Genomic DNA, 27,922 nt, shown 5'->3' with positions numbered 1-27,922 from the left:
ACTTTACCAAAAATACCTGTGACTAAATCTCTACTTCTGGGGCCCCACTGCTCCACAGGACCCCTGCTCTAGTGCTGGGGGTCGACTGCCCCCCAGATGCTGCTCCCAGGGACTGCTCTCTGGATGGCCTCTGGGCGCTCCTGGGGCCACTGCTACTGCTTGGGAGGTCCCAGGGCACCCCCAGGACTGTTGCTTGGGTATTCCCGAGAGCCAGCCACACCAGCTGCTGTTCCAGTGGTCCCCAGAGCCAGCTGTTTGGGACTACCTGACCAGTGGCTGGTGTGGCTGGCCCCAGGGCAGCCAGCGGGACCACTGCTCAGGCGCTTCCCAAGGCCGCCCAAGCAGCAGCTGGTGTGGCTGGCCCCAGGGCAGCCCCCAGGGCCAGCCGAGCGGAACCACTGCATGGGTAGTCCCTGGGACTAGCCAGCACCAGCTGCTGCAGAAGTCACAGAGGTCACAGAATCTGTGACTTCTGCAACCTCCATGAAAGAATTGCAGTCTTACACATGACTAACTGAACTTGAGCTCCCTATGTGATTCTGTATCTGAGAGAGCAAATAAATCCTTGAATGTATATGCAATGCATATCAGGTAATAGTAGGAAGGTAGTATTCTTGCTGTATATAAACATTAGCAAGACCACTACTGGAATGATGCGCCAACTTCTGTTTCCACAATTTAAAAAAAAAATGGAAATGTTTCAGAAAAGAACGATTCAAGATCTGGAAAACATGCCTTATAGTGAGATGCTAAAATAGCTCAATCTATTTAGTTTATCTAAGAGAAGGGTAAGATGTGACTTGATCATGGTCTATAAATGCCTCAGTTGGGAAGAGATTTCTGATAGATTCAAAAAGACATGAGATTCAGTGGTTGGAAGTGTAAGTTAGACAAATTCAGACTAGAAAAAAGGCACAGATTTTTAACAGTAGGGGCAACTAGTTATGGAAACAACTCACCTAGAATTGCGATGGATTCCCCATCACTTGAAGTGGATCTCTTTCTAAGGTCTGGTCTATGCTGCAGTGGGGAGGGGGAATCAATCTAAGTTACACAACTGCAACATACTTAGATCTACTTACCACTGTGTCTTCACTGCCATAAATTGAAGGTTGATGCTCTCCCATCAACTCTGCCTGCGCCTCTCGCCTTGGTGGAGTACCGGAGTCGACGGGAGAGCACTTGGCAGTCAATTTATCGCATCTAGACTTGATGGACCCCCGCTGGACTGATCACTGCCCATCGATCCAGCGTGTAATGTAGACATGCCCTAAGACATATGCTGTAGTTCAAACAGAAGTTGCATGCTTGATGATGAAATTACAGGGTGAGGGTTTTTTGGCCTGTGTCATGCAAAAGGTCAGACTAGATTACAATAACTGGCCCTTCTAACCTAAAAATCTACAAGGTATTATTGTCCCCAGTAAACAAATGGGGAACTGAGGCACAGAGAGATTTACATGCCCAAGGTCCGACAGGAAATATGTGGTTGAGTCAGAAACTGAACCCTTGATTTCTTGAGTTCCAGTCCAGTGCCCTAACCACAAAAGCATTCTTCCTCTTTAAGGAATGAAAATTATTTCTCACAAAAAAGTTTTTAAAAAAGCACATAGAACTATAAGTCTCATGAATAAGGTCAGAGGAATATAAATATTTGAGAGATGGACAAGGGATAAATTCAGATAATTAAAAAAAAATCTCATGGTTTTAAAAAAAAAGTTAGGACAAATCCTTGGATGCCACTGTGCAGAATCTCTGTCCACCAAAGTCTGTGGTCTATGGTATAGGTGCATGTCCAGATGCAAAGTGCAGAATGGCTAACCAACCGATGGGTCAACATTGGATACTTCCAAACTAGCGTGAGAATGGCACTGTTTCCTATAACAGCTTAAAACGCCCCAAAACAAAGCAAGCTAACATGCCCCAGTATACAAGACAGCATGCAGCACATAGAGGTGAATGCGAAGAATGGAGGAGTGAGCAGAGATTCTATTTTCACAAATGTATTATTCAAAGTCCTTTCTCTAACCCCCTCCCTTTCCAAAGTGGCCAGTCAGACTCTGTCTGATTGCAGACAATCTTATACAACAGCTCCCGATGAAAAGAGGTCACACTCACCTTGCCCCTACTTAAGCAGCAGCATGCTTAACCCTGGTCTACACTCCGAGTTTAGGTTGAATAAAGCAGCGTTAGATTAATTTAACCCTGCACCTGTCCACACGACAAAGCCATTTTTGTTGACTTAAAGGGCTCTTAAAATCGATTTCTGTACTCCTCCACAACGAGGGGATTAGCGCTGAAATCAACATAGCTGGATTGAATTTGGGGTAGTGTGGACGCAATTCGATGGTATTGGCCTCCGGGAGCTATCCCAGAGTGCTCCATTGTGATCACCCTGGATAGCACTTTCAACTCAGATGCACAAGCCAGTACACAGGAAAAGTACCGGGAACTTTTGAATTTCATTCCTGTTTGGCCAGCGTGGCAAGGTCATCAGCAGAGGTGACCATGCAGAGCTCATCAGCACAGGTGACCATGCAGTCCCAGAATCACAAAAGAGCTCCAGCATGGACCAAATGGGAGGTACTGGATCCAATTGCTGTATGGGGAGACAAATCCATGCTATCAGAACTCCGTTCCAAAAGACAAAATGCCACAATATTTGAAAAAAATCTCCAAGGGCATGAAGGACGGAGGCTATAACAGGGACCTGTGAAACTTAAGGAACTCAGGCAAGCCTACCAAAAATTCAAAGAGGCAAACGGCCACTCTGCGTCAGACCCCCAGACATGCTGCTTCTGTGATGAGCTGCATGCAATTCTAGGTCCCCTACCACTACCCCACCCCTGTATGTGGACTCCTGCAAGGGGGGAGTCTCACGCAACAGGGGTAAGGATTTGGGGGATGAGGAAGATGATGATGAGGAGGAGGAGGATGAAACTGTTCTCCCAGACAGCCAGGAACCGTTTATCACCCTGGAGCCAATACCCTTCCAACCCTCCCAAGGCGGGCTCCTGGACCTTGAAGGTGGAGAAGGCATCTCTGGTGAGTATACCTTTGTAAATATAATACATGGTTTAAAAGCAAGCGTGTTTAATGATTAATTTGCCCTGAAGACTTGGGATGCATTCGCTTCCAGTACAACTAATGGAAAAGTCTGTTAACGTGTCTGAGGATGGAGCAGAAATCCTCTAGGGACATCTCAATGAAGCTCTCCTGGAGGTACTCCCAAAGCCTTTGCAAAAGGTTTCTGGGGAGGGCAGCCTTATTCCGTCCTCCATGGTAGGACACTTTACCACACCAGGCCAGTAGCATGTAGTCTGGAATCATTGCATAACAAAGCATGACAGTGTATGGTCCCGGTCTTTCCTGGCATTCAAGCAACATCCATTCTTAATTTCTCTGTGTTATCCTCAGGAGAGTGGTATCATTCATGGTTACTTGGTTGAAATAGGGGAATTTTATTAAGGGGACATTCAGAGGTGGCCATTCCTGCTGGGCTGTTTACCTGTGGCTGAAAAGAAATCATCCCCACTTTTAGCCATGTGCTGGGGGGAGGGGTGAAGCAATCATCCCAGAAAATTGGATGTGTGGGGGGGGAACCTTGTACCGAAAGCACATGTACTATGTAATGTTAACAGCTTGGTTACCATGAAAGAGTCTACCCATTGTTCTCTAAAATGTGTCTTTTTAAATACTACTCTCCCTTTTTTTCCTCCTGCAGCTGCAAATGTTTCAATGCTCTCCCTTTCATCTCTGTCCCAGAGGCTAGTGCAGATAAGAAGGCAAAAAAACCACACTCACAATGAAATGTTCTCTGAGCTCATGCAATCCTCCTGTACTGAAAGAACTCAGCAGAATGCGTGGAGGCAAGCAATGTCAGAGTCCAGGAAAGCACAAAATGAATGTGAGAACAGGAGGGACGCGCAAGAGGAGAAGTGGCGGGAGCAAGAGGAGAGGTGGCAGGAGCATGAAGAGGAGGTGGCAGGATGCAATGCTGAGGCTACTGGAGGATCAAACTGATATGTTCCGGCATATGGTTGAGCTGCAAGAAAGGCACAGACCGCCGCTGCAGCCCCTGTGTAACCAACTGCCCTCCTCCCCAAGTTCCATAGCCTCCTCACCCAGACTCCCAAGAATGCGGGGTGGGGGGTGCCTCTGGGCACCCAACCATCCCAACCCAGAGGACTGCCCAAGCAACAGAAGGCTGGCATTCAATGTTTTGAAGTACAGTGTGGCCTTGTCCTTCCCTCCTCCCTCACCCTTCCTGGGCTACCTTGGCAGTTATCCTCCTATTTGTGTGATGGATTGATAAAGAATGTATGAATTTGAAACAATGACTTTATTGCCTTTGCAAGCGGTGATCAAAGGGGGGAGGTTGGTTGATTTACAGGGAAGTAGAGTGAACCAAGGGGGCAGGTTTTCATCAAGGAGAAACAAACAGAACTGCCACACCTTAGCCTGGCCAGTCATGAAACTAGGTTTCAAAGCTTCTCTGATGCGCAGCGCGCCCTCTTGGGCTCTTCTAAACACCCTGGTGTCTGGCTGCATGTAATTAGGAGCCAGGCGATTTGCCTCAACCTCCCACCCCATCATAAATGTCTCCCCCTTACTCTCACAGATATTGTGTAGCACATAGCAAGCAGTCATAACAATGGGAATATTGGTTTCGCTGAGGTCTAACCGAATCAGTAAACTGCACCAGCGCATCTTTAAACGTCCAAATGCACATTCTATCCACCATTCTGCACTTGCTCAGCCTATAGTTGAACAGCTCCTGACTACTGTCCAGGGTGCCTGTGTATGGCTTCATGAGCCAAGACATTAAGGGGTAGGCTAGGTTTCCAAGGATAACTATAGGCATTTCAACATCCCCAATGGTTATTTTCTGGTCTGGAAAGTAAGTCCCTTGCTGCAGCTGTTCAAACAGACCAGAGTTCCTGAAGATGCAAGTGTCATGTACCTTTCCCAACCATCCCACGTTGATGTTGGTGAAACATTTCTTGTGATCCACCAGTGCCTGCAGCACCACTGAAAAGTACCCCTTTCAGTTTATTTACTGGCTGCCAAGGTGGTCCAGTCCCAAGACAGGGATATGGGTTCCGTCTATCACCCCACCACAGTTAGGGAATTCCATTGCAGCGAAGCCATCCACAATGACCTGCACATTTCCCAGAGTCACTACCCTTGATAGCAGCAGCTCAGTGACTGCGGTGGCTACTTGTATCACAGCAGCCCCCACAGTAGATTTGCCCACTCCCAATTGATTCCCGACTGACCGGTAGCTGTCTGGCGTTGCAAGCTTCCTGAGGGCTATGACCACTCGCTTGTGAACTGTGAGGGCTGCTCTCATCTTGGTATTTCTGTGCTTCAGGGCAGGGGAAAGCAAGTCACAAAGTTCCATGAAAGTGCCCTTACGCATGCAAAAGTTTCACAGTCATTGGGAATCATCCCAGACCTGCAACACTATGTGATCCCACCAGTCTGTGCTTGTTTCTCAGGCCCAGAATTGATATTCCACTCCATGAGTCTACCCCATTGCCACCAGGATGTCCAAAATTGCCAGGGCCCGTACTTTGAGAGAAGTCTGTGTCCTCATCACTCTCGTCACCGTGCTGCCATTGCCTCCTTGCCTTCTTTTGCAGGTTCTGGTTTCTGAACATACTGCAGGATAATGCACAAGGTGTTTACAATGCTCATAACTGCCATGGTGATCTGAGTGGGCTCCATGCTTGCCATGGTATGGCGTCTGCAGGAGAGCAGAGTTGCAGCGGAAGTGGTGGCTGACAACGGATGCCACGAGAATAGATATTTATAGAGAATGATGAAAGGACCTGTGAGGTGGATTCATGAGAGCAGGAGAGCAGAATTGCAGCGGAAGCGGGAGCCCATGATAGCCAACATGGAGAAATTAGCTATCGAGACAAGAGCAGGAGAGCAAAGTTGCAGCGGAAGCGGTGGTTCAATGACGACGGTTAGCAGTCCCACTGTATCGTCTGTTGAAAGCAGTATGGTGTCCACATGGAAAAAAGGCATGAAACTATTGTCTGCTATTGCTTTCACTGGGGAAGGAGGGGTGACTAATGACATGTATCCAAAACCACCGTGATAATGTTTTTGCCCCATCAGACATTGGAAGCTTAACTCAGAATTCCAATGGGCGGCGGACTGTGGGATAGCTACCCACAGTGCAACACTCTGAAAGTTGACGCTAGCCAAGGTACTGTGGACGTACTCCGCCAACTTAATGCACTTAGTGGGGACACATACAATCGACTGTATAAAATCACTTCCTAAAAAATTGAGTTCTATAAATTTGACCTAATTTCGTAGTATAGACATACCCTTAGACTCAGTCCTCTGAGATGAAGAGGAAATTTCCCGAGCACCTTCAAGTACCAGCATCTGGACCACACGATACAGAGGGTTTGTTTTCACTACAGGGGTAAGTCGACCTAAGTTACGCTACTTCAGCTATGTGAATAACGTAGCTGGAGTTGACATAGCTGGGTTCGACTTACCCCAATTTCTTCACTGCACTGAGTCATCGGGAGATGCTCTCCGGTCAACTTCCTTTACTCTTCTCGGTGAGCTGGAGTACCAGGGTCGACTGGAGAGTACTCTGCCATCGATTTAGCGGGTCTTCACTTGACCCGCTAAATTGATCCCTGCTGCATCGATTGCAGCAGTGTCACTCTCCTGGTAGTGAAGGCCAGCCCTTAAGAATCAGGAAAGAAGAAGGAAGTCCCTGTCTCACACAGGGCCCATCATGGCTATAGCTGGTCCTTCACTGTTATCTTGGCTATGTATGCAGTGTCTGGGGGGTTGCACAGGCAATTAAAGTAAAAATCAAATAATGTAATTTTTTTTAAGCTAGAAATAATTAAGCAGTACCCATTTTGGACAGGGGAAGAATGAATGAAATACAGAGGCTTCCTCTCTAGCCAGCTTTAGAGAAAATATCTCCATATGACCCTACTTAAATTATGTATTAAAATACAGCCTGAACAAACCCATTTAAAAGGCAGTATATACCTTAGTATACAAGACAAGAAATACTGCACCAAATTCACAATTGTCTCTTCACGGTATGTATTTCATTTTGGGAAGTATAATACAGTTGCTTGGCTTATATGTTGCTGTCATAAATATAAAGGGAAGGGTAAACACCTTTAAAATCTCTCCTGGCCAGAGGAAAAACCCTTTCACCTGTAAAGGGTTAAGAAGCTAGGATAACCTCGCTGGCACCTGACCAAAATGACCAATGAGGAGACAAGATACTTTCAAAGCTGGAGGGGGGGAGAAACAAAGATTCTCCCTGTCTATGTGTTGCTTTTGGCTGGGAACAGAAAAGGAATGGAGTCTTAGAACTTAGTAAGTAATCTAGTTAGATATGCGTTAGATAAATGGCTGATAAAATAGCTGTGCTGAATGGAATGTATATTCCTCTTTTTGTGACTTAAGGTTTTGCCTAGAGGGATTCTCTGTGTTTTGAATTTGATTACCCTGTAAGGTATTTACCATCCTGATTTTACAGAGGTGATTCTTTTACTTTTTTCTTCAATTAAAATTCTTCTTTTAAGAACCCGATTGCTTTTCATTGTTCTTAAGATCCAAGAGTTCAGGTCTGTGTTCACCTATGCAAATTGGTGAGGATTTTTAATCAAGCCTTCCCAGGAACGGGGGTGTAGGGTTTGGGGGGGAAACATGTTTCCAAGTGGGCTCTTTCCCTGTTATATATCTGATAGATGCTTGGTGGTAGCAGCAATAAACGCCAAGGGCAAAAGGTGAAATAGTTTGTACCTTGGGGAAGTTTTAACCTAAGCTGGTAAAAATAAGCTTAGGAGGTTTTCATGCAGGTCCCCACATCTGTACCCTAGAGTTCAGAGTGGGGAAGGAACCTTGACAGTTGCATTTTGAGTAATGTTTTTTCTTCTTCTATGATCCACCACAGACTCCATTCTTCCCCGCCCCACTGTTTATCTTTTTCATATAGTTACTGTCTACATTTCCACTCTCACAAGATTCACACTGATGTCAGTAGCAATTTTGTCTGAGCAAGAACTGCAAGTTCAGGCCTTCACTCCATAGTGCACAAAAGTCATGTAAACTACAAAGATCGGTATTTTACAACCACAGTTCCATTGAATGCTCTGTAAACCTGGGTATTTTAGAGTGCCTTTTAAAGAGAACAGGAAATACTACAGGAAAGAAAAATGATAAGCAGAGGATTATTTTATGAAGCAAACTGTAGAACAAGAAAAGATCAAGCCCCATACAGAAAGTAAAACAGGATCAAATAGAAATAAATGGGATTTATATTTTGGAGCCACCATCAACAATCATTTCTTCATTTTCCTGTATGCAACCAGAAAGAATTTAGAAAAGGGTCACACTGCTTGAGCTGGGGAAGCATGAGAAAGACAAAGCTCATCTTGTACAGAATTCTGAATAGTTTGGTTACCCAGCAACATAACGTTACTGCCTTTCCTCATGTCCTTATGCAAAACACAACTAAACAAGCTTTGTACATCGGAGATAAAATGAGTTGTGGTGATGAAGTTACAAGGAAGCCATCCTTCCTCAGCTGGAAGTGGGTGCTCTAGATATGCTCTAGGAATTATTTTGGGGCAAGTTCTAGGGCCTGTGTTATACAGGTCAGACTAGAAGATCAAAATGGTACCTTATGTCCTTAGAGTCGGAGTTCATGGGCTACAGTAATAGTTAGGGTCCCTGCATACCCAGTAACAAGGGGAGCACAGGGCTAAGGATCTTAGTAGTATCAAGTAAGACTCGTTTACACACAGCCAGCTCTGTCATTGAACTGCTGTAGTCTTCACAGAACACAGAATACTATGCCCTTGGCATGACCTTTGACTTTCAAATTTTACAACCAGTTGGCACAATGTATTGGGGTAGAAAACCTGAAGTCTCTTCCTCCTTGAGATAGCAGGTGGAGTCAGCACTTTTCTTAGATTAGAGGCAATACACATCCATGGCTCTGTGTATAATGCAGTTGCGGGTGTCTATGCAAACAGATGCATATTTTTCCATTTTTAAGTTTCTTTATTATTGTGCTCCAGCACCTAGGCTTTTATTTAAAAGCTAAGCCTAAATCTTTGAGTGAAAAAGATAATCTTCAAAATGTACACCAAAAATAAACTCATGCTGCACCATATGCAGAGCTTACACACAGCATGACAAAATAGCTCAGAGAAAGATGAACTGCTCCCATTAATCAACATTTTGGGGCAGGGGGAAGAGAACCTCAACTCTAGTGACAAGTTAAAGATCAACGTGGTTATTTCACAACTGTTTAGATTAGTGGGGGGCGGGGAGGGACTCAATCAAGCTAATGCCCAAGGTTTTCTTCAGTGATTTTGGGTCACCAATTTGAGAGATTTTTAAAGGGAGTCTTTTTTCAAGAAGTACTGAATACTCATGCTTTGAAAAATTAAACCCCTTTAAAGATGTCTCAAGTGGGGCACAGAAAATTATATATGAACTGATTTATAAGAAATATATATAAAAACTCATTCTACTCAGGTTCCTGTTCCATGCAATCCAGTCACTTCTATTACACTGCATTTCTTAAGTTACATGTTTATTGATTTTTCATAGTTAAGACAAGTGTAGGTAAACCATTAACCTTTCAAAAATTAATGCCGAGCTCTTCTGGGCAGTGGCTACTTGCACCTGGATTACTTGCATGTGGAATATGCTTAACATGCCGGGAACTACTGTGCGTTGTGTAGGGTTTAAAAACAAAAAACAAAACAAAAAACCCCACCATGTGACTTTTCCTTGCAATTTTCCTTTTTAAATTTCCTTTCTGAAGACTAAACAAATTAAAATTCTTTGTGACTGGAAGTTCAAATGGTGAATTTTAAATTCTGTTCTCTAGGTGTTTCAAAAGAAGGTGAAAAACATACCATAACCCTTTTATGATCCTGGAGAGGGTAATATTGAGTTTACAACTGTAGATAAAAGGGCAAGAAATCCCTCAGTTACTGAGTAATGGTGATGAACAAAACCCAAACAGTAGTTTTCACAGTCTTCTGCAGTAAGTAGGGATTTGCCTAGGACATAATATAGTTTTGCAAGCACATTGTAAAAGCCAAGTATGCTTATAGAAGCCTGCATAAAGTCAGGTATGCCACTAGCATGTTTCAAATTTGTATCTCAGGATGATTAGGTAGTGGAGCTAGTGAAAGTTTTTGGGAGGACGGAAGACATTCTGAAATCTATACAGGATGTTTGCATCTTGTTTTCAATTCAGACTAAGGAACTAATATTCAGACAATTTCAGTCTGAAAGAGGAAATATAAGGGGGCGGGGAGAAGAGGAAGTCTGAAAGACAAAGGTGAAAAAGGGTAGCAGAAGGCCACTGGTTATGAGCTGTACTCGGTCACTCTGAAAAGCTGAAACCAGGTTAGGAGGTCCTAGAAATGGATGTTTGCAATTTTTTTTTTTTTTAAAATGAATCTACTAACCAACTTGTCAATTATATTTCTGTGCAGTAACAGAACATCTAATATGGGTAATCTGTATTAGATGTACATTGATTTGTTCTGTAAATAACATTTTAAATATTTAACCGGTTAAACAGCAGCAGTTACCAGGCAATCCAAAAAACCCTAAATTCATTCTGAAGAATGATCACAAACTGGAACAAGACATTAATGGCACTTTTAATGTATCAATTTATTGCACATCAGTACATAAAAATAGAATGTGTTTTGTAAAATCAATTTTATTGTAAAAACCAGACTAGAATGAAAGTGTAAAAACTGCAACGGTTAGCACATATACTGAAACATTTATGCTTAGTTAAAAATACAGAAGTACTACTTTATAGGATACTTAAACTGAATACTAAAAAAATTAAAGAAAATTCATTCCTTGAACATTCAATGACTGATTTAAAATTCAGAACATTAGCTTTATTTAGCTCCTGAACATGCTTTAGATATATAGGCTTTTCTCTTCTGCATGATTCTACTGTAAAACTATAGACAGGACAGCATTATAAATTGTTCTAAATTGGACACACCAATCATAGCTTGGTCCCGTCCTGTGCAGGAGGCATTAGTTTTATTTTTGGCAAAGTGCCTCTTGCAAATTTGCACATCATTTTAAAAATGCACTTGAAGAAAATGATTTATGAAATATAACTGGAGGTATATCTGAATCTCTTTGCTAACTGAAAGTGTCAAATCTTGTAAACTTGTCAAATCTTAGGATTTTAGGGTCAGAGACCTATTCACTTTTGCATTTGTCACCATAAGAACATCCAAGGTGACACTCCTAATTAGCCAGGAGAGAGAGAGAGAGAGTGTGTGTGAGAGAGAGAATGCATCTACCCTTACAACTGGGAGATTGCCAAATATGTTTGTGCTGTATTTTTACCTGAGAATGGACATGAGGGCACCTATATTAGTCATTCCCTCCCTCCCTCACTCTCACTCACACACCCCCCCCCCCCCCGCTTTGAAAGCACAGTTTATATCTTTGCCTTTCACAGTTTCAGAACTAGATACTGGGAATGTAAACAAGGGCCAATAGGAAGCTTTCAGTGTTTCCACTAATAACATTGAGAAAGTACTCTTGCCAGGGGGGATTTAATCACAAGGACATTAGTGGCACAGCTACTCTGTTTTGAGACTCCCAATTCTTTTGAAGTCTATTATATATATATAGGCAGTTCCTACTCAAGCGTATACTACTATATCTTTAAACCTAAGAGTGACCCCACTGTAAACCCTGGATACAGATTACTTAGTCCCTTCTCCCCAAACAAGTCTATGACTGGTAATCATACAAAATAAGAATATATACTGTTCACAGTTAAACACTTTATCTTAGTGTTTTTTTGTTTGTTTTTTTTTTTGCAAGAGGGAATATTCTACATAGAGGAGTGCTGGCAAAGGTGCAATTGACTTAATTACCCTTCTATTTATTTTTCAGTTAAACACAAATGATGTAACAGCAGTCATACTTTAACCAAATGGCAGAGATTCTTCTCAATACCCAACCACAACAGCTGCTTCTCAAACCAAAAACTCAACAGCAAAACACCGATTTGTCACTTTACAATTTGGAGCCAGAATGAGTGCATTGCTGTAGACAAAAATCTTGACTTGTCAGGTGTTCCAACTGGGAAGGATTCCCTCACGGGGGGGGGGAGGGGGATCATTCTCTACTGTTGTTACCAATAAATAATCCCACTGACAGCAGTGTAGCATTTACAGAAAACAGAACTTAACAAAATTGGTTCAAGTTTTCCCTCCTCACCTGCCCCAGAGGGATTTCAAAGCAAAAGGGTAAACTCCTGTTAGAGATTCAGTTTCTCATTCACACTGCTTAACATGACCCTATCCCTATACAGCACAGAAAAGGAGTTTGAACATGCATATGTGGTTGAGGGGTCAGTATTCAGTTTAATAAATCCTATGGATATAGACACCTCATCCCTGGGATAAATATTCATCACACTGTGCAGGTTTTCAGATATATTACTTGAAATCCCACAGTCACTATGGTGAAAACATGGTTTGGTGATCAAGAGTGCATTGCTAAACAGTTCTAGTTTGTCATGATTTCCTCCCCCTTTCCTCCCCTGACCAGTTGCTTTTGCAACTATGGGCCACAATTCAACATTGCCTACTCAGATGATACAAGTGCATAAAGAGCCCTTTATGGCGTTAGAGTTTACACTAAAAATACACATTTATATTCAGCTTTTGCTTTGGAAATCCATTTTATATTGAGCATAATTTAATAATTGCAAGACATAGCTGCTTCAAAAGTTGTCATTTACTGAGCTGAATTTACAACCGTCAACAAATAATCTGCATGAGTGGCTGCTACTATTAAAAGCTTTTTCTTTCAGAACAGCAATATTTGTCCCACTTACTCAGATATAATTTATTTATTCTATTTTCTGTAGGAATTTAGTCAGTTCCAAATCTGTGATGTAGCTGAAATAGTACTACACAAGAGCAAAATTTGTGAAAAATGTACATGATCTGATAGGAATTACCAAGTAAATGAACATTATGATCCATTAAATCCTTTTAGCCATTAAGAAGGTTGCCACTTCTACATCACACAGGAAAAGAAACATACCGCACAACTCTGAAATAATTAGAAGAGACAAGGAAGTCAGACAAACTATAACTAAGGAGAGTTTAACACACTAGGCAGTTCTAATGTTGACTGCAGTCATTTTAAAGGACTCATGGCTGCAGTATTAAAAAAAAAAATACTTATCACCGAGATGGCAGCAATATAGGATGTTTTTATTAAGAAAAAAGAATAACCATTGTTGAAAACTATTTTCTCTAGTTGAGATATTTCACCCCCATGTCCATATTTAATTTGTTGATAACTACATATCCATGTGCAATACCTGTACTCCCATATAATAAAGTAGTCATTGAGGCACCAGTTCAGGAATGCAGCTTTGTTCACTGAAGCCAACGGACCCTGAGCACGTGCTTAAGTGCCACTCCGAAACAGGAATGGATTTAAGCATGTGCTGAAGTGCTTTCCTGAATTAGGGCTTAAGAGTAATAGCAGAAAGGCTGAACAGAATTCAGCCTGAAACAGCAATGGTACAGATTTTTGTATGGAAAACCTTTTTTTTTCACAGATATCCTTAGTCTGATAAAAAAAAAAAAGCTATTTGTTGAATAGGCAAACTGCACATCATCGGCAACAAATGAGTAATTAAACCTAGTACAAATATATAATACACCTTGTCATGTTAACTGTGCTGATGACGGACAGCTTTGGTATAGTTGTTCAAGCAAGGATCCTCATTCTAGAAGGACAGTCACAATCAGGCTCTTATCTTATTATTCAACACTGTTGACACTAAAGTGGTCACCATTAACTCTTAATGTGACTGGAAGAAATTCACATTTTTGTTGATGGTACTTACAGACATTCTGCACATTATACAATAAAATTTAAATAAAAAAATCTGCAAAGGCTAAAGGAGTTAAAATAAAATGATCTATATTCTCTAGAACGTAACAAATCCTAAATCTGCTGAGTCTAAATGTTTATGTGGCTTTCTTATCCCTATCATAGAAACCGTACAATTCAAACTCTAATGTTTAAACAGACTACTGGTTTTTAGAAGTGTATGCAGAGGGAGTACAAGCCTGTTTAATTTCATCAAATTTAAAATCAAATGCAAGTTTAAATGTAGCACCCCACCTGCCACCTCTTCAACAAATAGCGTTGCTCTTTCTGCTATTCTGATCCACAACATGGGACACCCTACCTAAACTGATTATTCTATTGTGATGCCAACAAGAAATGACAACTAATAAAGGCTAAGTTGAAGAGCTGTGGACAAACAATAATAGTTTTGAAAGAGTTATATTTGGATGGTACATTTTTTCCCCTCTCTTCATAGGTTGATTCTCTTCTCAAATAGCAGGCTGTACAAGGAAGAACATCTCTTGGCCTTTAGGCATGGACACTCAAATTTGAGAGCACTACTACAGTATAAATAATGAAATTAATATAGAAAATTGGGTTTTCCTCTTAACCTTCAATTTGTAATATAGCATATATAACCATAAAAATAATCAGGATCGTATACCCATAGGTATACACTGCCATTAATGCTATTTACATTACTTAGCATATCTTGCATAACACAGAAATTCAAGGAATAAAAAAACACTATCATGCATGGTATACTTAAACTAAATCCTAGAAGAGAAATATTGTTATGGAACATATTTTGCTAATCATGATTGGCCAAATAGCTGATACATACAGCAGAGAATACTGAAGAGCCTTCTGTCATCTAAAACTAATGTAAATTGTAATAATGTAGTCACGAGAAGTTTTTAATAGCCTTCATTGTATATATCGAACAAGTGGAAGAATAAACATATCCAAAAAAGTGTATCGGAAAGACCTGTAGAACTGTTCTTTCATTTACAATGTTGCAAATGTAAACACTATCTGGATCATCATAATAAAGTATTAGACCTTTCCAAGTTTAATTTCACTCTTTAGGCAAGTACAGTCATAATATACATTTAAAAATTGACATTCTTTTACAATTTCACAAATCAAGGTACAGTGCAGTTTTATCAGAAAAAAAGGGAATATCAATTATATTATTGTTACGTTAGATGATGTTTTTGCCATTTCTTCAGGGGAGTGACTCTTTATTACTTCTTTGATGAACTGTTCAAGTGCAGTGAAATAACCTTGACACTGCCAAGTGTCATTATGAGTTCCCTCTGGAAATATGGCCAATCTCTTTGTCCGAGATGGGGATAATTCATAAAGCTGCTTCATCATAACTGACGGAATTAACTGGTCAGATAGCCCAGAGATGAAGAGAGAAGGCATTCTGCACTGAGAGATTTTTCTGTAGGACAGGTATTGATTTTTGTAGCACCACAAAGGAAGATATCTCATTGGGAAGAAAGAAAACAAAGTGCTGGCCATATGTGGAATGCTAAGAAATGTGTTCTCCACCATTATGGCAGAAATCCTATGGGAATTTTCAGAAGCTAAATGAACAGCCACTGCTCCCCCCAAGGAACGGCCAAAGAGAAAGATTTTTGTTTTATCAAGGTCAGACCTAGTCATCATGTAGTCTAGCACAGCCTCAGAATCTAAGTATAGACCTTCTTCACTTGCTTCTCCTTCGCTTTTTCCATAACCTCTATAATCAACCAGCAGCAGGTTTACTTTCAGGTTTACCAGCATCAGCAAAGCATTTGGTAACCTGTGACCAATGTTGCCTGCATTTCCATGAAAATAAATGATAGTAGGAGAATACACTGCATTGTCCCCAGTGTATCTCAACAGAATAAGATTGAGAAGAACTCCATCTTTGGTTTTGATGAAGATGTTTTCATGTGGTATACCGGTAGGCATAGGAACAAAAAGGCGTGAAGAAGAGGGCTGTTCTGGGAAGTAAAGCAGTACATCCTGGAATTTATATAGTATACCTGCTATCGATACAAATATTAACATAAGTAAAGTAATGCCGCCATATAAATGAAAAGTTACTATCAAAGGTAAAAGAGAAATACGGCAGAGACCCCAAGACCATGATGCCAAAGCCAGTAGCCACCTTTCAACAAAGGACCAAAGCATCCATGACTTTTCCATTGCAGTAGTGAGCGATCTTTTAGTCCATATGTATCCTGCAAAAAACCCAAACATATGTACATAAATATCCATCATGGAAAACAGTCAAGCAAGCATTCACATTCCTGAAGATTATTAGTAAACCACTGCATAAACAAAAGGTAACAACAAACTACTGTTTATTTAAGCTTTTATATAACTAGATCACTTTAATCACTTCCCAAAGTTCAACTGTAATAATCAGCAGGGCTTCTAGAAATTCATTTGCCATCAAAAACCACGGAATTCATGTTTTTATACAGAATCTTTAGTTTGTGAAAAAATAAAAACATACATTAGCTACAGTGGAACCCTGTTTATCTGAGCCTCCATTATCTGTATTAACTGATCCAGGGCTCTGAGCCCCAGGCAGCAGGGCTCAGGCTTCAGCTGACAGTGGGAGCTCCACTGCCTTGGGCTGAAGTTATTTGCCCGTTCGCCAGATTATCTGAATTTTTGATTATCTGAACTGGCCCCGGTGCCAATTAGATCAGATAAGCAGAGTTCCAGAGTGTATCAGTAAAAGACTGTGTTCAACGGATCCTACATATATTGTGGCTAGGAAAACTAAAGTTCAGCATTTCATTAATTGCAGAAAAATGTGGATTTTTATGGGTTTTTTTAAGTTGGAGAATTTTTGTTTTTTATCATGGAAAACTAGGATCTCTGATAATCACTGAGAAGAGTAAAATAGGCTTTGCAACTCCTAGGAGAATTCTCTTTGGTTTTCATTTGAATACTACTTAGTACTAATAATCCCCTCAAATACTGTGGCTAACAACTTTATTCCCACCCAAATTGCAGAAGAAAGCATGGGCACAGATGGTGATTTGATCAGTTTGTAAAATTGCTTCCTGGGCATTAGCTCTAGGATCCAGAGATAAAAACGATATCACTCTTACTTCCATGCCTGCGACAAGTGTCTTCATTCTTTAACGATTTATACAGAAATATTCTCACAGACCAACTTCCCCAATCCCTTGCAAATGCCTGGTTGCAACTATAGCCCTTAATTACCTGAAAAAGTATTATAGCTGGATTAAGATGACCAGATGAAAAGGCGCAATTGTGATGGATGCCTAATACTTGTTCCCACCACCCACCCATTTTGTACCTATGCTGCTTAATGCCACAGTTGGTCCGATTCAGTTTAAGATTTCTGCTACCAGCTTTCTAGCCATATTTCCTCCCGATTCATTTGTTACAGGTCACCAAGTGGGAAAGGTATTTAGGAGTACTTATATCATCATCCACGGTGATGACGTCAGGTGATCTTAAGGTCCTACCAGGCTACTGAAAGAACAGTCAGTTGTTTGTACCTCCTTGTGATCAGTGGAAACAATACAGGTTCAGGATGCCAAAGCAAGTTCATGTTCCAATGAGAAAAGTACACCCAGAGATCAAAATGAGGGACATAGTGGTCAGTCCATGACATGGGAGTAAACTCTATCCCTCCAACTACTGATCCCAATATATAAACCAGATCCGGAACATATCCCACTATATGCAGGGAGACAGATGCCAACTAGAAGAGTTATAGTAATAATGAGAAGTGGAATTAACCCCTAAGGAGTCCTTATCTAATTACTAAAGACATCTGAGAAAGTCAGTCTGAGTGACTGTCAGTTCCAGATGGGACCCTGTTATGTTGCAAGGGTGATCATATATCAGCAACAAAACATGCTAGCTCCAACCCGAGACTCATGCACTAGACAATCTTGGGTTTTGCACAGGATATCGTCCTTAGATATACCAGCATTCACTGAATTTCTCTCTCTAGACCACGCTAGTTTTATTCTTTTTTCCATGCGTGTTTATTTTTATTTTTAGCCTGAGTTCATGTGCAAATTTGCTTATGGATTTCACACTAAACACTTACTGGAAAAGAGACTAACAGATTTCAATTTTTGCACAGCCACTGAATCACAATACAAGAAACAGAATCACAAGAGTAGGCATAGAAAAAATGTTAAGCACGCTGACTGAAGGACCTGACTGAAAATACCCATGGTTTGGAATTCAAGTGCCAAGAACTGCAAAGATAATGACAAAGCACGTGACTATGGCATGGCAGAAAGGCAGTGCTTTTACTCTGTGAGGAAGAAAACAAATGATTGCCCTTGAAATAAGAAGGAAAGGGACCCCAAAGACCTTTTTGATATAAGCCATTCACTGTGATCCAATGCATGAGGCTACCATTATTAACAGCATCAGAAAAAACACAGAGGAACTGTCACAACATAAAGCAAATCTAAAGAACTTCTGGAAGTCATAAGAACACTTGACTAAACTACATCAGACACCACACTTCATTACCTGAAGACTGACATTCACAAGTGAAACTTTACAGGATGGCAGGCATCCTTCTTGTTTCAATTATGCATGCCTTCTTATTGTGATGGAAGAAGCTTTGCAGACCATTCAAAATGCTGCATATACCAGTCTGGGAGCTTCTTCTGTATGCTGTTACTTAAGTTGCATAAAAGCTTTGTACCAAAGTGTATAATTGCAGTTGCAAAGCAAAGCTAGCCTGACTCTACCAACTAAAAGTCAAGAAAGAATATTTTAAGAATTTAATTTAATTAAATCAGGTTTGTGACATAGCTAAAGTTTTACAGACCTGGAAAAAATACTTTAAGCAAACAGTACTTTTGTTTAATCTGACAATAAGGAGGGGAGGGGAAAAAAAAAAAAGACTGTACAACCATAAATCCATCTCTTTTCACAATCCGCTACTTGATAGGATATTATACCTATCTGTGTCCTTGAGTATTAAATGGGATTTTTTGACAAAATGCTTTTTGAGAAAAAAAAAAAAGCAATCTAAAGATAGTTTTAATTAAGATACTTTATAGTTCAAAGATATCTCATCATGGAATAGGGATTATAAATTGCAGTTCTCAAATTGTGGATTTATGTCTCCAGAAATAACATGCTTGTTAATGGCAAAAATGTTTTAAAATAAATACATAAATATATAGAGGTGAGAAATAACAGACCACAACCTTATTGTCCTTCTGCAAATTTGTGTACATAGAGTCAATCCCTTACCTCTCTCTAAAAGTGCAAAGTTTCATAAAGTTCAATGAATAGAAGATTGTTGGGGGCAGAATAGATCTGGACAAGGAGAAGAAGTCTGGAGATAAACGTGAGAAGGGAGGGACAGTAGAAGAGGCAGTAGAAACAAATGTGAAACTGTTTGAGCAGAATATTCCAGAAGTCTTGAGTTCTGAGTGTAGCCTTCATTGATCTGAGATCTACCATACCATTCACTCACTAGAAGGGAAAACTTATAATGGCAGCAGGCCATAAAAGAGACCCAGTTTGGGAATAAGAACCATTCAAGAAATAGGTTTGCTGATGACGTTTTAAAGAAAGTCACGCCAGTGAATTGGTGGAAGTCACTTAAGCACTTGGATTCAGCCCCCTAATCATTTTAGTTGCCCCCCGCTGGACTCTCTTCAATTTGTCCACATCCTGTCTGTAGGGGGAGGCCCCAAACTGGACACAATATTCTAGATGTGGCCTCAACACTGCTCAATAGAGGGGAATAATCACTTCTCTGGATCTGCTGGCAATATTCCTACTAATGCAGCCCAATATGCCGTTAGCTTTCTTGGCAACAAGGGCACACCGTATCCAGCTTCTTGTCCACTGTAATCCCCAGGTCCTTTTCTGCAGAACTGCTGCTTAGCCACTCAGTCCCTAGTCTGTAGCAGTGCATGGGATTCTTCCATCCTAAGTGCAGGACTCCACACTTGTCCTTGTTGAACCTCATCAGATCTCTTTTGGCTCAATCCTCCAATTTGTCTAGGTCACTCTGGACCCTATCCTTATCCTCCAGTGTATCTACCTCTCCCCACAGGTTAGTGTCATCCACAAACTTCCTGAGGGTGCAACCCATCCCATCATCCAGATCATTAATGAAGATCTTGAACAAAACCAGCCACAGGACCAATGCCTGGAGCATTCCGATTGATACCGACTGTTAATTGGACATCAAGCTGTTGATCACTACCTGTTGAGCCCAACGATCTAGCCAGCTTTCTACCAATTTATAATCCATTCATCCAATCCATACTTGCTTAACTTGCTGGCAAGAATATTGTAGGAGACTGTATCAAAAGCTTTGCTAAAGTCAAAGTATATCATGCCCACAGCTTTCCCCATACCTACGGAGCCAGTTATTTCAGAAGCCTGAAGGAGATTCAACAGAAGAGCAGTTTCAGACCCTCCATAATATTAGCGCCACAAGAGTATAGGTTTCAGAGTAGCAGCCGTGTTAGTCTGTATTCGCAAAAAGAAAAGGAGTACTTGTGGCACCTTAGAGACTAACAAATTTGTTAGTCTCTAAGGTGCCACAAGTACTCCTTTTCTTTTTAAGAGTATAGGTGGAAGAGATGTAATTAAATTAATACCCAGACAGTCCAAATAAGAGAATCCCATAGGATTTTTTATTTTCCTTCTCTCCGCCAAAACCATTTGAAAGAGTGCGCACATGTGGTAATGAAGGTTCCATTTCTGAGCAAAATTGAAATTAAACCCCTGTAAGCTACTATGAACGTAAAATCATTTTAAAGAAAGCTACAAATAACGTTTTCTTCAGAGAGCAGTACTGCCATCAAGCTGTAAAACACCTTACTACAACATAAGCACGTAATCTAATCTGATCTGCACAACAGAAGAAGAAACAGCAAAGCTGGATTTCAATTAAAAGAGAAGAGAAACCTACAAATCAGGAGCATCACTTGCTATGGCACAAAGCGGGCAGTTGCCACCCCCGCTGACTTTGGACTTTGACAGTTAAGCAATAATTGCTTCACTTTTTTCCCATTTGTGATGCCATTTAGAACACAAAATGTTCTATTTGCTGACACAACTTTGCTTACCCCCCATTTCAGGCCAATGGGGGCTGCAGGAAGCAGCACAGGCCGATGGATGTGCTGGCCGCCACTTCCTGCAGCCCCCATTGGTCTGGGGCGGCAAACCGTGGCCAGTGGAAGCTGCAATCGGCCGAACCTGCAGACGCTGCAGGTAAACAAACCAGCCCGGCCTGCTAGCAGCTTTCCCTGACAGGCCCCGTGCCAAAGGTTGCCAATCCCTGGTTTAGAGCTTTTCTACCTTCCACAATGTAGCTTTTAAAGAGTCATTTAAAGGTCAGTTTAAAGTTTCTTGTTCAAAGAAATTTAAACATTCAAACAATATTGTATAAAAGAAGCCAAATACATCCCACTTTTCTTATGCTAATAGACCATCTGAAGCCAACGAGGCTACCATTCTGAAAAGGAGAAAGATTTGGCTCCAAATTTTTTGAGGTAAAAGCAACTATAAATGTAAAGTTTTTTTTTTTTTTTTTTTTAAAGTAGTGCTTTAGTGTTGGCCTTCTTTAATTGCTAGTGTTTTAGCTAAGAGTTGGACTAAACTGCTATGTCCATGGGCCTGATCCTACAAGATGCCGAGTGGCCTCAAGTTTAATCTTGCTTTTCTTGTTGCCATATGAGTGAGCCTAATGAAATTTATGCTGAACACCTGCAAAGCTCATCTCGCAGGATTGAGATCATTTTTCTCTCTCTTTTTAGATTTATATTTTAATGATTTTTCAAATAGTACGATATTAACATTAAGATGAAGTACATCAAGTGTTAAAAAAATTCTCTAAAACATAATCAACATTTACTGAGACTGGTTTTTAAATCAGTTTACAGTAAAGTGTCTTAAGACCCAAGATAATTCAATGTTGAACAAGAGCACACTTGCTGCAGTTTTCCTGAGAGGTTTTAAAGTAACTGAATGCCACATATGAATTACTCCTCAGGCCTGTGACTTTTCTGCATCCAGGCCTTTACGTTCTCTCTGTCAAGTATCACAATTTTGCCTGGCCTACATTCAGAGCATGGGAAGGCTGGCGGGAGTGCATATTTTAAATACAAGTTAAGTAATGCTAGCAAGTACACTAGTATTACTGCTGAATCTCATTAATTCAGTGTGAATCCTTGAAAGATTCAAAGGACAGCTATTAAATTACACTCCAAAAAGCTCAGTAATTCCACCCCACAGCAAAAACATTTCCTAAAAACCCTCTACTATTCTTACATTTATTTACATTTTGAGAGAGAGGGGAGACTATCACACCTTAAACTCCAGTGACAGGTAGAATAAAAACACCATGCAATAATTATCTTGTTAACTTTACATTATATATAACCCCTGAAGATATAAAGCCCAATTCAGATTTTAAGTCAATTTCTGTTTCATCATACTCAGGGATCTCACAAAAATACTTTAAAAGAGGCTTGGGTGATAGTGGCAAGGACAAACAAAGCAAGGTCTATGAAAACAAAATAAACCTTGAAAATTATGCTTGATACCATCTCATTTTTTGAATTATTTTAATTATGAGGCTATCTGCATGGGGAAATTTACAAAAAAACCTAATAGCTACAGTCTTTGCAAGTAAAAGCAAAATATACTTTACCTAAAAGTAATCATTCTACTGTACAGCTGTTCAATCTTTTCAGTCAACATGTCAAAAGCCTCTCTCAGTGGATACTCATGTGGGAATTCTGCGCCACAGTGCATGCGCATAATTCATGTGCCATACAATTTTTTATCCCCTCCTCCCCCTGCAGAAAACTTCTGCTGAGAAGTTGCTGCAGTTATGGCTTTTGCCCACCAGGGGTCGCTAGACCACAGAAGTGGCTCCAAGGCCCTAGCGATAGGGAAGTGAAGAGGGCCAGGGCAGGAGACAGGGTATATGGGGGGGGGGGGAGTGGCAGACAGTGTGAGGCACATGAGGCTGCTGGGGGAGTCACAGATTAGGGTTAATAAGGGTAGTGGGGGACGACAGACTGGGGCAGGGGCTGAATGGGAATGGAGGTGCAGGGCCATATGGGAACGGGAGAGGGAGTGCAGGGCCATATGGGGGCGGCTGGGTGAGGGCACAGGGACACATGGATGTGATGGGTTCCCCCTTTGGGTGCCACCTGGAACTGGTACCATTAAACCCCCCTCACCCACCAGCCTGGACTGTACTGCTGTGACCTACTGCCTGCCAAGCCTTTCCCCAGGCTCCAGCCTGCACTTTCACCAGCACACATACAGATAGGGGGACACCCAGCTACAGTTACATGCAGACGCTGTGATCATTTCTGCATGGGAAGGCTCTAGCTAAGGAACTTCTCAGCTACACAGGCACCCCCCCCCCCGGTGTGTAAACCTAAAATTATACCATCTTGTGCTGCACAGAGAACTGTGCAGCATAATCTCATGAAATTCAACCCCTCCCTCAATATGGAGAAGAAATATAGATTAGCTTTCTGCCCTGAGTTATGACTCCCACAAACTGGCTTTTAGACAAAGCAAAAACAAATTTATTAACTATAAAAAATAGATTTTAAGTGATCACAAGGATAGCAAACATATCAAAGCAGATTACCTAGCAAATAAACAAAACATGCAAACTAAGTTTAATATAGTAAGGAGATCATATATGAATAGCAGATCCTCACCCTAAGCAATGATACAAGCAGGCTGCAGATTCTTAAAGGACAAGCTGCACTAATTTACAGTTTAAAATCCCCAGGTGTTCCATTCACAGACTAAAAATCCCTTTAGTCTGGATCCAGCACTTCCCCCCAGTTCAGTCTCTCTGTTCCGTAGGTGTTTCCAAGAGTCTCTTGGGGTGGGGAGTCAGTGAAGAACCATGATATCACTCCTCTGCCTTAAATAGCTTTTGCATATGATGGGAACCCTTTGTCACAAAGCTTGGTTCCCACGCCAATCAGTGGAAAAACACTGATATCCCAAGATGGAGTCCAGCACCAGGTCACCTGATCACATGTCACTGTACGGTCACAGCACCAATAACTCTGAGGCTGTTTGTAGGGTCCTCAGTAAGGCCCCCAGGTAGGAGATAAGCTTATTTTAAGGCCTATCGTTTTCTCCCAATGGCTCATTAACCTGAATGGGCCTTTCCCAACTAGCCATCTAAACTGACAGTTTTTTGCCTAGTGGGCATTCTCCATGTGTAAACACGTGTAATATGGATAGTCTAGAATCTTAAAGTCAGATACAAAAATGATATATGCATACAAATAGGATAATCATATTCAGTAAATCATAACCTCTCACATGATCTATCTTGAATAAAATATCAGAATCATATCATAATATCTCTATGAAGAATATGGGGTGCAGTGTCACGATGGGGGAGGGGGTGCAGAAATACATGGGGATTGGGGGGGAGCTGGCTGAGGGGGTGTAGGGACACATGGTGAGAGCGGGGAGGGGGCACAAGGACACATGAGAATGGGGGAGGGGGTGCAGAGCCACATGGGGGTAGGGTGAGTGGGTGTCTGAGCAGGGGTTGAGGGAGACAGGGCGGAAGGAGATGCAGGGACACGTGGGGGCAGATGTCCCTGACTGAATGGGAAAGGCTAGGGGTGCGCCAGGGTCTCCATGGGAGAGGCTCCCTAACAATCCCTCCCTGCCCTCCAAAAAAATCTATTCCATATTTCTCCCACCCCATCCAACAATCCTCCAGGTTCATCCCCAGGCTCCTTCCCTCTCCTTCAGCCCCTCTGTTACCCCCAACTCCCCCAAGCCTTTGCACTGTTTCTCAGGGGGCACAAAATACGGTTCTGTATTGTAGTTTAAATGAATTACTCAACATTCTGTATTTATATGCCAAGTAAGAAATCTTTCAAAAATCATTTCCTCAATTTTTTCTGTCTTCTGTATTGTTACAAAAAGAAAAGGAGTACTTGTGGCACCTTAGAGACTAAGGAATTTATTTGAGCATAAGCTTTCGTGAGCTACACTCACTTCATCAGATGCTCACGTTGTAGCTCATGAAAACTTGCGCTCAAATACATTTGTTAGTCTCTAAGGTGCCACAAGTACTCCTTTTCTTTTTGCGACTACAGACTAACAAGGGTGCTACTCTGAAACCTGTATTGCTACAGAGATACTTGCTGACAGGTATTTTGAAATAAATGACCAAGAATAATTGAAACTGGTGTGATTATACTGTGTTATTTTGATAAATAAAATATGCAGAATTTTAAAATACTGTACACAGAATTTTTAAATTTTTGGCACAGACTTCCCCTAGGAGTAATCATGGAGCCAAACAGTTATTTTCTTCAGTGTCTTCCAGACTAACATTCCTTTTCAAATACTAAATTTCAGCTAACCAATATTTCCTCCTTTCCCCAAATATGACAAATAGTCCATATTATCTTTAAGTACAACCACTTACAAGACATTATCCTTTTATATAGTGTTTTCCATCTGTAAATCTGAGTGTCCAAGAAGGAAGGTAGTATTGTCTTCATTTTACAGATGTAAAAGCAAGGATACAGAGGAATAAGGTGACTTGTCCAAGGGTCACCGAATGGGTTACTGGAAGAGCTCAGATGACAACGCCAGACTCCTGGGCCAGCGGATAAGAAAGTGAATTATATTGTCTACACCTGCATCCTTCCCACTCCTGGATAAAATATTATCCCTTAATAACCATACTAGAAGTGGTTGCTTGTCATGGCCAAAAAAATCCAAGTTATTTTAGTTAAAGAGAGAAGTCATGGCTCACAATATTTCAAGTAATAGTATAGGGATTGGCAACCTTTGGCACATGGCCCGCCAGAGTAAGCCCGTCGGGCCAGGTTGGTTTGTTTGCCTACTGCATCCACAGGTTTGGCCGATGGCAGCTCCCACTGGCCAGCACATACCTCGCCCCGTACCGCTTCCCGCAGCCCCCATTGGCCTGGAGCAGCGAACCGCGGCCAACAGGAGCTGTGATCGACCAAACCTGCAGATGTGGCAGGTAAACAAACCAGGGCTTACCCTGGCGGGCCGTGTGCCAAAGGTTGGCGATCCCTGTAATAGTACATTGTTTCTCTTGGAAAACGACGACAAGAGTCAAGTATCTTACTTTACCAAAAAATTCTTAAAAATTTCAAATATTAAATTTTTACACTACACACATGCTATTACATTGGCCAAAACAGAGCCTGGGGTAACAGGAATAATGAAACAAGTACCTAAAATTCACTTTTTTGTTATAGAAATCTCAGCTGACTGACATGCAGACCTCAAAATCAGTAATCCTTAATGAGCTTTCAAAACAACATCTTTGTGAATATGTTAGTAGTTTCCTGAAGCCAACTGTTCTTGGCTAGCAGTAAGCAGTAAAGTCTAAGAGTTTAGAAACGCAAATAGAAAATATGTCTGAGATATTGGGTACCTGCAAGAAAGTCAAAAAGCCAAATTAGACCTACTTACTTTACTGCTGCAAGTTAGTTTCTTAACACTCTACTGCTCTGTCCATCAACCTCAATTCTTGTATGCCAGAAATTTCTCCAACTTATAAAATACTATTTGGTTTTACTGAGGGGGAGAAAACCCCAATACACCCGAAGCTTTGAACAAATTACATACCATAAAACATATATTGTCCAGTGGTTCCCAAACTTGTTCCGCTGCTTGTACAGGGAAATGGGAGCTGCTGGAAGCACCGGCTGAGGGACGCACTGGCCACCGCTTCCAGCAGCTCCCGTTGGCATGGAGCAGCGAACCATGGCCACTGGGAGCCACGATTGGCCGAACCTGCGGGCACAGCAAGTAAACAAACCGGCGCAGGCCGCCAGGGGCTTTCCCTGCACAAGCAGCGGAACAAGTTTGGGAACCCCTGGTATAGTCTATAGTAAGTAGTATATGCGTTGGATAGTTTATTAAAATTAAGCTGTACAATAAATGTCAGGATCTTGTGGAATCGGCTACCTTAATGCCTAAGTGAAAAGAAATAACTTTTAAGAATATTTAAGCATAAATGCAGAACAAATGAGTAATTACCCAACTGTGTAGTGAAACAGGTTGTCAACTCAACTGACCTACACATCTGACTTTTGATCACTTAATTTCTCAATTTTTCCTTAACAATAATAATGGGTAGGTACACCGATTTCATACATCCGGGAAAAGCATCTCGTGTCCCGCTGCTTTTCCTCCTCTCTCCTGCCGTGCCCCCCTCTCCCGCGCTCTGTCTACACGCTTCCTCCCGGTCACTTGCGGGTTTCCCCGGGGTGAGGCGCCAGTCGGCGCACAGAGGCAGGGTCTGAAACCGGAGTTATCTGGTGACTCCGCATCCGTCTGGCCCAGGAGAAAAACCCCAGACCGAGCCCCACGAGGACGGGAGCGGAACGGGGACCGAACTGCCCTGCGGCCGAGACACTGGCCCGGCCCCGCCGCACCGGGGCTGCGAAGCCTCAGCTACCGACCCAGCGCGGCTCAGCCACGGCGGCCCCGACCGAGGCACCAGCGCAGCCCGGGGGCCGGCGCGGGGGAGCCTCGCTGGGCTCCGATCGACGGGTCTCGGCAGGCGCCCGCCCAGCACCCGGCACCCAACAGCCCGGGGAGGAGGGAGGGAGAAGCCGGGGCCTCCCTCCTCCGGTGACAGGCGCGGGGGAGGGGCCGGGGGCTCCCCCAGCAGCAGGAAGACACCTCGCGCCCGCCCCCCTCGCGCCTCCCCGCGTGTGTGTGTCTCTCTCACTTGCTCAGACGCGCCGCGCTGCCGGGACCGCTCCCGGGCTGAAATCGGGCTCGGCGGGGCCCCCGCGCCTCATTCTCTTCCGCAGCCGGAGCTCGACCCCCGCCCCCGCGCCGCGCTCGCTCGCTCGCTCGCTCGGGCCAAAGCCGGGACTTGCAACTTCAGCCACCGCCGCTTCCGGGAACGAAATCGCAGCCGCTT

At 42.2% G+C, this 27,922-nt stretch overlaps 2 protein-coding genes across 3 annotated transcripts in view; both read right to left on the bottom strand.

The window, feature by feature from the left end:
• TNFSF13B (TNF superfamily member 13b) overlaps positions 1-16,190 on the bottom strand; it is a 35,817-nt gene extending 19,627 nt beyond the window's left edge. The window contains exon 1 of the mRNA XM_043507040.1: positions 16,118-16,190. The gene's annotated coding sequence lies outside the window, so the exon portion shown is untranslated. The remainder of the gene's footprint in view (positions 1-16,117) is intronic.
• ABHD13 (abhydrolase domain containing 13) lies at positions 11,970-27,904 on the bottom strand. 2 transcript variants are annotated; one of them, XM_043506019.1, is made up of 3 exons: positions 27,725-27,904; positions 17,493-17,566; positions 11,970-16,190 (listed from the first exon to the last, which is right to left on the bottom strand). In XM_043506019.1, exon 3 carries the CDS (start codon positions 16,153-16,155, stop codon positions 15,142-15,144), a length of 1,014 nt encoding a protein of 337 aa, XP_043361954.1. In that variant the 5' UTR covers positions 16,156-16,190; positions 17,493-17,566; positions 27,725-27,904; the 3' UTR covers positions 11,970-15,141. The 2 variants fall into 2 exon arrangements, with proteins under 2 accessions (XP_043361954.1, XP_043362359.1); XM_043506424.1 differs by lacking the exon at positions 27,725-27,904 and having other exon boundaries at positions 17,460-17,534.
• Between the last annotated feature and the right edge of the window lie 18 nt (positions 27,905-27,922).

The sequence above is a fragment of the Dermochelys coriacea genome, chromosome 1, assembly GCF_009764565.3.
Source record: "Dermochelys coriacea isolate rDerCor1 chromosome 1, rDerCor1.pri.v4, whole genome shotgun sequence".
Taxonomy (NCBI): domain Eukaryota; kingdom Metazoa; phylum Chordata; order Testudines; family Dermochelyidae; genus Dermochelys; species Dermochelys coriacea.
This window is presented reverse-complemented; position numbering and strand designations above follow the sequence as displayed.